The sequence below is a fragment of the Phyllopteryx taeniolatus genome, chromosome 11 (genome assembly GCF_024500385.1).
Source record: "Phyllopteryx taeniolatus isolate TA_2022b chromosome 11, UOR_Ptae_1.2, whole genome shotgun sequence".
In the NCBI taxonomy this organism is placed as follows: domain Eukaryota; kingdom Metazoa; phylum Chordata; class Actinopteri; order Syngnathiformes; family Syngnathidae; genus Phyllopteryx; species Phyllopteryx taeniolatus.
The window spans coordinates 396693-409538 of record NC_084512.1 but is presented as its reverse complement, the minus strand read 5'-3'; the positions used below and the strand labels follow the sequence as shown (position 1 = coordinate 409538).

Sequence of the window (12846 nt, the reverse complement as noted above, 5' to 3'; positions counted from 1 at the left end):
GCCGTGCTGCTGAGGGTGTACATAAAATGGGAGTTCACAGCTGCGAGCGCAATTTTTGACTTTCATTTTAAAAAGCCCTTAGCATGTTTTTGACAGCTATAATTAATAAATACTTGTATTAGATTCATTCACAGGGTTCTTGCAGGTTTTATAAGTTAAATTTAGAGAGAATTCAAGATCAACGAATCCATGGTTCACAAGTGGACGAAGCAGGAAAACGAGCTTCGCCAAGTCAAGAAGACGAAGCTGAGTTTCCGCGGAAACAATGCAAGGTGGCCAGAGTTGGAAGACCAATTCGAGCAATGGTTTAATGATCAAAGACCAGCCGGGAGAAGAGTCTCTACAGTCACAATTTGCACAATAACATTTGCAGAAGAAATGAAAATCGAGCATTTTCAAGGAGGTCCATCTTGGTGCTTTCTTTTTATGAAACGGCGCCATCTCTCGCCGGGTGAGTTACGCCACCATATGTGAATGGATTGTGGACGGCTGCGCTAAGGTACCTGCTTTGACTGTTGTCCGAGCTTTCGCGAAAGCCGGCATCATTGCTGAACAGCCCCGGGCAACGAGACTGACTCCGACGAGTACGAGAGGGAACACTGCATGTTTGATGGAGAACTTGCCCAGCTGTTCATTTCGGATACAGAAGATGAGGACTTTGATGGATTTGTGGATGAGGATTTATCAAAAAAATAACGTGAGTACATTGTTAAATACTTCAATAAAGTACAACCGAACTCAGTTTTGCTCCTGCTGCCTTTTTAAAAACATACGCTAGCATGCATGCTACTGTATATTTTACCATGCCTGCACCCAATAATACGGTGCTCCTTATGTATGTGTTAGATACAGAAATAGACCCCGTAACTGAGACTGCGTGAAAATGGTCGTGAAAATACGGCAGTTTAATTATCTTCCTCTTGTTAGCCTCTTTGTGTTTCCCTATATATCCCTCATAGATTTAATTAAATATTGTATAACATTTCACTCTGTGTTGTGTTTTGTGTGTGTTTTGAGTTTTAAGTAAGCCTCTGTCAGAACTCTTATTTCATAAAATGTAGCAACCATTAGATGAGACTGAAAAGCTTTGTCGTCGCTTTTTCCTCAATTTTATACATATAAAGTGACGTGGTGCCCCTTTACAAGACAAAATTCATTTGATTCTTACGTTAAACGTCTATCGGACTAAACTGGAAGTGAACGGAGGCATTTACCTTCCTTCGTATATTTTTCCGAAATTACATTATTTTAACCAATACACTACACGGCGCATCAACAAAAAAAGTCACAAAAAGTAGATAAAGTAATTACTGTATGTACTTCATGCCATCTAATAGAAAAGCATTTATTCTGTCTGTCACTATGCCTCACCAGCATAAATAGAAGGATCAAAGATACATTAGTTCTTGTTAATGAATAACTAGCAGTAGACTTTAAAGCAGATCGGTATCGGCCGATCATTAGCATTGTATGATCAGCTTTTATGCCATAATTTGACGATCTGATCAATGACGTCATCTATCGGCTCCGTAAAAGAAATTTACTCCGCGTCGCCGTCGCGTATGAATCCAAAAGCTAGTTTATTTTTAGCCTTGTGGCGTAGTACTGTAACCATCAAGCCCAATGAAGTTGTTTTCAATAGTCATCGGTGTGGGACTATTTTGCGGTGTCTCAGACAAACGTGCAACTTATTTGCAGTCTGCGCACAACTTAAGTACGTCGCCGGGAACGTCATCTAAATGCTTCAACACAACAAATTTGATCAGGCACCTGAAGAATGTACACGAGGAGCATGCTGCAAAAAAAACAAAAACGTAAATAAAGGCAAAGCCAAACGGACGCAAATTCTGGACACGCGTCCATATAGCCAGGACATTGAGAAAGTTAGAGTAAGCATGTAATTAACAGTATTTAATAAAGTAATTTAATTGCAATAAAGTAACTTAATTACAGTAAATAAGCACCCATTAGTTCTGTTATGTTGCTATAATGTTGATTCGACCTAAACTTATGTCAGTGGCCAATCCTTGAATGCCCCCTAGAGGTCATTGAGGTTTTAACTTTTGTCTAAAATGCTAGAGAATAATTTGAGCTGGGATGGGCTCCAGCACGCCCACAACCCTTGTGAGGATAAGCTGTACAGAAAATGGATGGATGGATACAGTATACAGTACAAAAGAATATACAATAAATGAACAAGTCATGTAAACAGACACATTGCTCCATCTTGTGAACAGATTGGTGTTTTTTTTTTTTTAAACCTTGATCAGCCCCAAAAATCCTGATTGTGTAAAGCACAATTTTTTGAGGAGTTAAGTTAAAATAGATAATTTCCCACGGCACACCCGTTAAAATAGATAATTTCTCATGGCACACTAATGTCCCACAGCACACTGGTTGGGAATCACTGGACTAGAGAATAGTTTTGAAGATACTCAGTATACAGTACACAACTATATACAGTAAATCAACAAATCAGTTAGACACATTGCTCCATCTTGTGATTGGATCGGTGATCGTGTTTTTTTTTTTTTTTTTTTAAACTTTCTGATCGGCCTCAAAAAACCTCATTGTGTAAAGCTTATTTTAGAACGTGGGCAAGTTAAAGTATATTAATCCATCCATTTTCTGAGCTGCTTCTCCTCACTAGGGTCACGGGCGTGCTGGAGCCTATCCCAGCGATCATCGGGCAGGAGGCGGGGTACACCCTGAACTGGTTGCCAGCCAATCGCAGGGCACATAGAAACAAACAACCATTTGCACTCACATTCACACCTACGGGCAATTTAGAGTCTTCAATTAACCTAGCATGCATGTTTTCTGGATGTGGGAGGAACCCGGAGTGCCCGGAGAAAACCCACGCAGGCACGGGGAGAACATGCAAATTCCACACAGGCGGGGCCGGGGATTGAACCCCGGTCCTCAGAACTGTGAGGCGGACACTAACCAGTCGGGCACCGTATATGAAATATAAATATTTAATATAAATAGCATGCGAGTAAAGACGTACAAGAGGTACATTGCAAGAAATAGAAACCAAAACTATTGTCCGTACATAAACTATCCAATTCAAACTATCAGCAATGTTGTTTGTTTGCAAAATAGGGTTTTAACTTTGACATTTGAGTAATCCGATTTAATAGACACTTTTTTTGCTACCATGGTTGAAAACAGAATTGGCAAATCCATAGACATTTCTGATGGCACATTGCAATCTCATCCACTGGTACTTTGATACAGGCTGCAGCTGCGTCACCCATTACAAAGTTGATGTAACAAAAACATTAACATGACAAATATGGAAGCCATAATTTATTAACTATTACTACTGTCGCATGATAATGTTCTTGACAAAATTTTGAAATTTGGACAAATTGTCCTGTGTGGAGTTTGCATGGTCTCCCCGTGCCTGCGTGGGTTTCCTACGGGCACTCCAGTTTCCTCCCACATCCCACAAAACCTGGATGGTAGGTTAATCAAATTTCCCTAAGGTGTGAATGTGAGTGCGAATGGTTGCTTGTTTATGTGTGCCCTGCGATTGGCTGGCATCCAGTTCAGGGTGTACCCCGCCTCCAGCCCGATGATAGCTGGGATAGGCTCCAGCACTCCTGCGACCCTTGTGAGGATAAGCGGCTCAGAAAATGGATGGCTTGATGTTCTGGAAGTGAATTTTTATAGGTTTGCAGCTCTGACAAAGGGACAGAACAAAATTGAGGGTTACCTTGACTAACATCAGGTCCATGTACTGGCCAGAAGGAATGGAGTCCAGGTATTTCTTGAGGTCCATGGACAGGAACTCAAAGATAAGATAGAGACGGGACTCCTGCATCAGGACATCGAGGAGTCTGGATAATCAAACATCCTTTTCTTTAACATTGGATGATTGTGCACATTTACATACATTGTACATTTACAATTTATTACTCTATTTGGCATGTAAATGTCTTCCAAAGTATGAAGACACTGATGTCATGACTTGGGGGTGGGGGAACAAATTGAACATTTCTCTATATTTTCAAAGAGCCATTAGAAAACTACCTGCTTATTGTATGTACAGTGGTACCTTAACGTGCGAATAACCCAACTTGTGAGTTTTGAGTTACAAACCACCGCTTGACCCATTACTTTGTGCTGTGACCAAAAATGTTACTTGAAACAGTATTTTAATTCTTCTTTACTGTATTCCTTGAAAATGAATTATACAATCACATATTTTGATTAGGATTTTTGAGCCATTTTTTTTTATTCATTTTGTTCCATACAAGGCGGAAGACTGGTTAGGGCGTCAGCCTCACAGTTCTGAGGACCGGGGTTCAATCTTCGGCCCCGCCTGTGTGGAGTTTGCATGTTCTCCCCGTGCTTGCGTGGGTTTTCTCCGGGCACTCCGGGTTCCTCCCACATCCAGAAAACATACATGCTAGGTTAATTGAAGACTCTAAATTCCCCGTAGGTGTGACTGTGAGTGCGAATGGTTGTTTGTTTGTATGTGCCCTGCGATTGGCTGGCAACCAGTTCATGGTGTACCCCGCATCCTGCCCGATGATCGCTGGGATAGGCTCCAGCACGCCCGCGACCCTAGTGAGCAGAAGCAGCTCAGAAAATCGATGGATTAATATACTTTAAACTGCCCGATGATAGCTGGAAAAATGAGCATTGCAATTAATTCCATGTAATTTTAAAGAAAATCAACCAGGATATATAGGGGACCCAAAAAGAAATGTTAAATATATGTTTAAAATTAATTTTTATTATTATTATTTTTTTTTAAAGAAGTTTCAAAATGCTGATACCAATATTTTCCCTTTCACCGCAAACTAATATCGGCTCCAAATATTGGTTATTGGCCTCCTTGACTACTAATAATCAGCCATGAAAAAACGTATCACTAATATCTCAACAATTGAGTACTAAATTGTTCTCAGTTGTTGCACATTTAAAGCACTTACCTTCAAACATTTAATCTAATATCACAATTTACAGTAAAAAAGGTAAACAGCACTTTGCCCCAACGTAAACATTGTTGTTCTGGCGTTGTTCCTATTCGGAACCCGTTTAACGCGGTGGATACGTTCTGGAACCAACCTTACGGTAGAGACCACAAGAACGTTTTCTTCCACAAATACATTTATCCCTTCCAAATGCTTAAAATTAAAAAGGGTGCTTCATAAAGTTTAAAAGTTTGCCTTGGCGCCGGTGTATGAGAAGACAGCTAGGCTGTGCGTTACAGAAACCACACTAATTCTCATAAGAGGGCTTTTAGCTCAACCGTAAGCGCACTCTACTCCTAACCAATGCCAGCACGGGCCCCAGTGTCGCCGACGGTGGAGGAAGTGTCAACTTAGTAGCGTAACACAGAACACAATGTCGAGCAAAAACTTGGGAGTAGGTTTGGGGTGAACGTAATTGGAGCCAGTTGGGTTGTGTAGATGTACACAGAGCGAAAACAGATTTGGATTTCTCGAGCTTATCTAGGTCACTAACCGGCTCCCGAGCCAGCGCTGTCAACATACTCGTGTGGACACTCGTATGACAAAACCAAGTTGTTTTTGTAAATGAAATTGACACTTTTATACTATGTCCATTTTAGAGAGTCACTCTATTGAGGTCTAAATCACCCAATTATGGGACCTTTAAACAAGAGGCCATATCATACAAAGTAACTAATCTAGTCAGCCATCTGAAAAAACTGCAAAACACAGGACAAGGAACATGCGAAGCCCTCGCACATTTATTTCTCCTAAGTGGCATTAAATACACTATAAACAACTACTGCGGTCAGGCCAGGCGGCAGTCGAAAATTTTAAGTTAAAGGTCCCATAATTTGGCTAATTCGAGCTCCGTAGAATGACTCTCTAATATGGACTTAGTTTAAAAGTGTCTATTTAGTTTCCAAAAACACCTTGGTTTTATCATACAAGTGTCCAGAAAAGGCCACTCTGACAGATAAGCACTGTTTTTGAAGTTTCCTATTCACTTACTCCATATTTGGCGAAGACCACCCCCCCTTTCCTCTGATTTGTTGCCTCAGTGTTGAAGACCCACTTTTGAGAGCACGTTTGTCATGTTGACAAACGCTTGCTCAGGAGCAGAGAGGTAGGCGGATATCTTTGCTAGTGACGTAGATGAGCTCGAGAAATGCAAATTACCTGATTTGAGGCCTCTGTGCAGAGAATCCCTGACGATTTTAATTCATATTTCACATTTACTGAGGGACCATAGAGCCAATATTACACCCCAAATACTACAAAAAGTTGGTTTGGTCAAATATGGCACCTTTATGCACAATGACTTTTCATACTCAGCATTACGGACGCACGCAACTTCAACATAAGAACCTCACATATTACAATCGAGGCGGCACGGTGAGAGACTGGTTAGAGCGTCTGCCTCACAGTTGTGAGGACCGGGGTTCAAATCCCAGCCCCGCCTGTGTGGGGTTTGCATGTTCTCCCCCTGCCTGCATGGGTTTTCTCCGAGCAATCCGGTTTCCTCCCACTTCCCAAAAATATGCATGGTAGGGTGATTGAAGACTTTAAATTGCCCGTAAGTGTGAATGTGAATGGTTGGTTGTTTATGTGTGCCCTGCGATTGGCTGGCAACCAGTTCAGGGTGATGGATGGATAATACACTCGACAATGCTGTCCTGACCACAGTGAAAAAAGACGGGAGTAAATCGAGGGTAATCACAATCACAAATTCTTTGCAGTTTACAACCACGACTGCTCAGCAGAAACCACAGACTTGTGGTTGAGCCAGTCAACTGATCGGTCTTATCAGTCCATTTTATAAATACGAACGTCGAACTCAAGACCCAATGTCTGTAGACGTCCTTTTCCCCTGGGAATGATACTGGAGAGAATACAGCTCATGAGATGAGAGATTCATTAGCGGACTGGGATTTGAAAGGGGACCAACAGGTTTGCGTGACCACCGATAACACATCTAACATGACCAAGGCGTTGTGGAGTGAGTGGCTGGACTCGACTTCAGTGCTTTGGACACAGGCTACAACTCGCGATAGGTACATTTTGCTGTGTTTATTTCAATAACTATTTAGAAGAAAGAGAAATTGGTGGGTGTGTAACATCTCTCTTGTACGTGCATGAGTGTATGTACTGAATGTGTGTGAAAAAGCGAGAGTGAGAGATGAAATTATTTAGCTGTGTTGTGATATATTTGTTTTATATTGTACATCTATTTCTCTAGACAATGCAGTGGATCAGCCATGCAACAGGTGTCTGCAAAAACTTGGTATGCCACTTCTCACACAGCTGGAAGAAGAGAGTGGCACTTGAGCAAGCCTATAATCGCCTCAACCTTCCAGTCCATGGACTCATAACTGAGCGTCAAACTAGATTTGAGGGGACAGGGGGGGGGGGGGGGGGGGGGGTGTCGAGGCTGCTCATGATTGCCAGGATTCTGGAGCAGCAGAAAGCACTTTCAGAGGTCCTATCGCAGTACAGAAGCACTCGGCACCTAATTCTTGGATATCAAGATCTGGATGTGCTGGAGTCAGTTGGCAACACACTTGGACCACTGAATTGAATTTATAGATGCTCTATCAGGGGAGAATCATGTTAGTGTCTCACACATCAAGCCAGTACTGAGCCTGTTTAACACAAACATTTAGGCACCAAAGGACGATGACAAATCCATAAAAAAGAAATTGTTGGAGTAAATGAATAGCAAATATGAAGATCGAGAGACACGAGCTCCTGGGTGTGGCATCCTTCTTAGATCCAAGATACAATACATTAAGTGTTAACATCGTCATCATAAAAGCCAGACTGGTGTCAGAGATGAAGGCAAAGGAACAAGCTCACGCGAAAGGTTGGAATGGATTAAATGAAAACAGTACATTCCATTTAAATGCATTATCTTACAATTTAGTAATGGTTTGAGTTTAAATTGATCTGATCATTGTTCTTCATACAGCGATGATCATTATTATGCTACGAGACTGCTATATAGTGCAACCAAAACCTAATAATATTTTTCATTTTTCACTGCTTTCTAGAATTCTGCTGAGTGCACAATAGTGGAAGAAGTTTCACCCCCACCCACCAAGGCAAAGAAGTCTCTCGCAAACTTCTTCAAGGATAGTACCAACAGATCCCATTGTTGCCATGTAAGCCGAGCTAAATGCCTACATCCAGTCCGCAACAATTAATGAAAACAACCCCCTTCTGTGGTGGTGAACACACAAAATCAACTTTCCTCTGCTGATAAGCAGAGCAAGAAAGTACAGGCCACCAGCCCTTCAGAGAGAATTTTCAGGCAACGTTAGTTGTGAGAGGTCCTGTCTAAAGCCAGACATGGTAAACTAACTGGTGTTCCTGGCAAAGATTCTTTAGGACTGTAAAGTTACAAAATCCTTCAAGCCATATATGCACGCATAAATTGGTATAGAACAGGACACACTGATGCAGTTACACACACGGCAACTCAGGTCCAAAAAAAATAAATAAATAAATAAATAAATAAATCCATACGCCGGAGTACTTTAAGCAATGCATATTCCTTAAATTGCATTTAGAAGTTTTTATTTCATGGTCCATATATAAAAAGGAGAAGGTATTATGCCTTCTACTGCGCTAAAAGGTGTCAATTTACAGTGTGGCAAAAAAGTATTTAGCCAGCCACCAATTGTCCAAGTTCTCCCACTTAAAAAGATGAGCGAGGTATTCCTCACCTATGAGACAAAATGAGCGGGTGGGAGGACTATAAAATAAAATAAAAATCGCCTGATTTTTAAATTTTAAAGCAAATTATGGTGGAAAATAAGTATTTGGTCACCTCCAAACAAGCAAGATTTCTGGCTCTCACAGAGCTGTAACTTCTTTAAGCTCCTCCTCTGTCCTCCACTCGTTACCTGTATTAATGGCACCTGTTTGAACTCATCAGTATAAAAAGACACCTGTTCACAACCTCAAACAGTCACACTCCAAACTCCACTATGGCCAAGACCAAAAACCTGTCAAAGGACACCAGAAATAAAATTGTACCAGGCTGGGAAGACTGACTCTGCAATAGGTAAGCAGCTTGGTGTGAAGAAATCAACTGTGGGAGCAATTATTAGAAAACAGAGGACATACAAGACCACTGATAGTCTCCCTCAATCTGGGGCTCCACGTAAAATCTCACTCTGTGGGGTCAAAATGATCACAAAAACAGTGAGCAAAAATCCCAGAACCACACAGGGGAACTTTGTGAATGACCTACAGAGGTGCGACCAAGTAACAAAGGCAACCAGTCATAAACTACGCCACCAGGGACTGAAATCCTGCAGTGCCAGACGTCTCCCCCTGCTCCAGCCAATACATGTCCAGGCCCTTTTGAAGTGCGCAAGAAAGCATTTGGATGATTCAGAAGAGGATTGGGAGAATGTCATATGGTCAGATGAAACCAAAATCAAACTTTTTGGTAAAAACTCAACTTGTCGTGTTTGGATGAGAAAGAATGCCGAGTTGCATCCAAAGAACACCATACCAACTGTGAAGCATGGGGGTGGAAACATCATGCTTTGGGGCTGTTTTTCCTGCAAAGGGACCAGGACGACTGATCCGGGTAAAGTAAAGAATGAATAGGGCCGTGCATCGTGGGTTTTTGAGTGAAAACCTCCTTCCATCAGCAAGGGCATTAAAGATGAAACATGGCTGGGTCTTTCAGCAGGACAATGATCCCAAACACACCGCCCGGGCAACAAAGGAGTGGCTTCGTAAGAAGGTCCTGCAGTGGCCTAGTCAGTCTCCAGATCTCAACCTCATCGCAAATCTTTGGAGTGAGTTGAAAGTCTGTTGCCCAGCGACAGCCCCAAAACATCACTGCCCTTGAGATCTGCATGGATGAATGGGCCAAAATACTAGTAACGGTGTGTGAAAAGCTTGAAGACTTAAGGCCTCTTTATACTCCCGCGGTCGACAACACCCGCATTGCATCACGGGACCGACGAATTGCCCCGCGAGGGCCCTCTGCGTAGCGTGACGCACACACGGCAAAAATTGTTGCGGTACGCTGCGGAGACCATCTCTCGTGCTCGGTCCGTTTAAGTCACATGCTGCGATGACGTAATCAGCGTGCCCCTTGGTTCTACATACCACCTACGCCACCGCCTTCTCGACTGATTTGGCAGCCTAATTAAATGTATCATCTGGTCATTTAGGGCAATTTGTTCTAGCAGACACTGTTCCACGGTCACCATTGTTGTTGCTTTGTTCCTGAAAGGAAAGTAATAATGGCTACCAGAAATGGCCCAAAAAAAAAAATGCAGAGGAAGCGCCACCCTGTGGTGTCCTAGCCAATACCAGCCGTAGCGACACCCCCGACTTGGAGGTTAACTGCAGTACATTTTCAAAACTGCGCATGCGGGTTGCGCTCGAGTATAAAGACAAAATACACGCAGGACAGGCGCAGTGACGTCAGCGCGGTCGTCGTCCGCGCGAGTATAAAGAAGCCTTTACAGAAAACATTTGACCTCTGTCATTGCCAACAAACGGTATATAACAGATGAACTTTTGTTAGTGACCAAATACTTATATTCCACCATAATTTGCTAAAATTCTTTGAAAATTACAGGCCTCTCATCTTTTTAAGTGGGAAAACTTGCACAATTGGTGGCTGGCTAAATACTTTTTTGCCCCACTGTAAAAGGCCATATTTGACATTTTTAGTTGAATGTAGTTTTTATTTAATGAGCAAAAAGTGTTTTGGAAAATAGTGATCGCAGGGGTTTTTAAATACGCTAATTTCTGTCCTCTGAGTACTCTGTTTACTTATCAGAACATCTGACTGTGTCAGGTTGCTATCGTTGCTCGTACTAATTTGGAACGATGTAATAATTTTGACAAACTACTTCAGACGTTTGAAGGGCGTACATGCAACAGAATTTTCTGAGCCATACAGAATAGAGTATTCACCAAGACCATGGCATAATACTCCCTGCTCTTACACAAACGTAGCTGCGCTTATGTGTGCCTTAAAAAAAATATTTTTTCGACAGTCATTTTTTGTTTTAGTCTTGGAAAGATGGGATATTTTTTCCCCATACAATATTTTTCAAAATTCTCCAGACCTGGAAATTTATGGAATCAGATTAAATTTAAAATATATATATACACCTCACCATTATGCTGAATATAGTTGTTGAAATTAGTAGGAGCCCTGTGCATGTTTTTCTTTTCAACGAGATGGCCAGCCTAATCTTGTGTTCCATAACGTAGCATGCTGTTGTTGTGATGGAACATCATAACCAGGCTGCCAAAAATTAAAGGGACACTGCCCAAATTAGCATGTATTTCTTGATTGGTAGTAATTTACCATTAATCAACTATCAATTACACACAAACAGAATTAATCAATACATTGACCAATTGACTGATACGCCCATCCCTAAAAGAAACTTGAGTTTTGGTGCAAAAATTTATGTAAATCAGATGAACAAACTCATCATTGTAAAATTAAAAAATAAAATTTGCATGGCCACTTACTGTACCTGTCATAAATGGGGGCTGGTAGAAAAACATTTGGGACCTCTCCGACAATATCCCTACCTGAAGTAAAAATAAATAAATAAAAACTAGCTGCACACAGTGAGCATACCTTACAACATTTGGATGCTTTAGCTCCTGAAGCAAGGAGACCTCTCTGACTGCAGTGCTGGGAACCCCTTCCTCCTCACTCTCCAGACGGATCTTCTTCATTGCCACAATTTGACCGGTAGCCTTGTGTCTGCCCCTGTACACCACCCCATAGGTACCTGCAAGAATATCATCATTAGTGAAACAAAAACTGACTGGAGTGAAGTTGTGTTTGAGTAAACTGAATCTGATCCAGTTGGGGAACCATGCTGGAGAATCCTTGACTGATGTGTGTGTGTGTGAACCGTATTCTATTTCAGTTATGTAAAACAAGCAAAACAACAAACGTGGACAAAATTGAATTTCTCTCGAGGGTAAAACAATTAAACACTGCTACCAACCTTCTCCAATTTTCTCTATTCTCAAATAATCGTCCATTGCTGCCAGGAGGGGTGGAAAAACACTGCAGTCAGGTCAGGAGCAACAGTGCAGATAATTTGAATTGATCTCACCTAATCAAGATACACACTTTAGTTGCCAATAACATGAACATGGCATCAACACAAAATTCAATAAGTTGTTACAACAACAATACAATCTTCCGAGAAAAGAATAAACGTTTGGAATTGGCATGACACATTTTATTTCAAGTGTCTTAAGTAAAATACAACCCCGAAGTTAATCATTCTGCCTAAGTTTTAGAAAAACACGTTCCTCAGTCAATAATGGGTATTTAGTCGTTGTGATAACTGGAAACCCACAGCTACCCAAACTTCACCTTAAAGCAACGTTACTACGACCTCAACACTCGTTTAAACGCACAATTCGTCGAAACTAATAGGATTACTTTGTGAAATAATTATCAAAAACGGACAAGCTTTTACCTGAGTGAGACTCCTCGTGTCGTGAGGTAGATACTTTCTGATGCAGCGCTTCTCCAACTGACTATTGCTTGTGCAGACTGATTTGAATTAGAAACCACACAGCGTGGTATTCAAAATGGACCAATGAGCTTCTGCGGCGTTATTCGAATCCTCCTATCAGAAAACGGAATGCTGTCATGTGGCCTGTGCTCACGAAAAAAATTAGCGTTGTGATAAGGGGAAACATATACAGTAGTTTCTTTCCACTTACCAAGTTTGAATATTGATTTAAAACATTCAACATACAGTACGGCAGAACAAACCCACAATTCAGTCATTGTACTAGCGTTAGTGTCTAGAAATGTTTCACCACACCATATAGAAAAGCATCTTCACAACATAGGAAA

General features: G+C 41.5%; 1 protein-coding gene across 2 annotated transcripts in view; it reads right to left on the bottom strand.

The window, feature by feature from the left end:
- The window catches only part of cdk1 (cyclin dependent kinase 1), a 29535-nt gene extending 16932 nt beyond the window's left edge, over positions 1-12603 (bottom strand). Inside the window, exons 1-4 of one of the 2 annotated variants that reach the window (XM_061790246.1) lie at positions 12461-12603; positions 11978-12088; positions 11599-11755; positions 3722-3845 (exon numbers count right to left, since the gene is read on the bottom strand). In XM_061790246.1, the coding sequence (XP_061646230.1) occupies positions 3722-3845; positions 11599-11755; positions 11978-12014 (318 nt within the window). In that variant the 5' untranslated portion in view covers positions 12015-12088; positions 12461-12603. The remainder of the gene's footprint in view (positions 1-3721; positions 3846-11598; positions 11756-11977; positions 12089-12460) is intronic. The other variant, XM_061790247.1, reaches the window with a different exon arrangement.
- Positions 12604-12846: the final 243 nt, after the last annotated feature.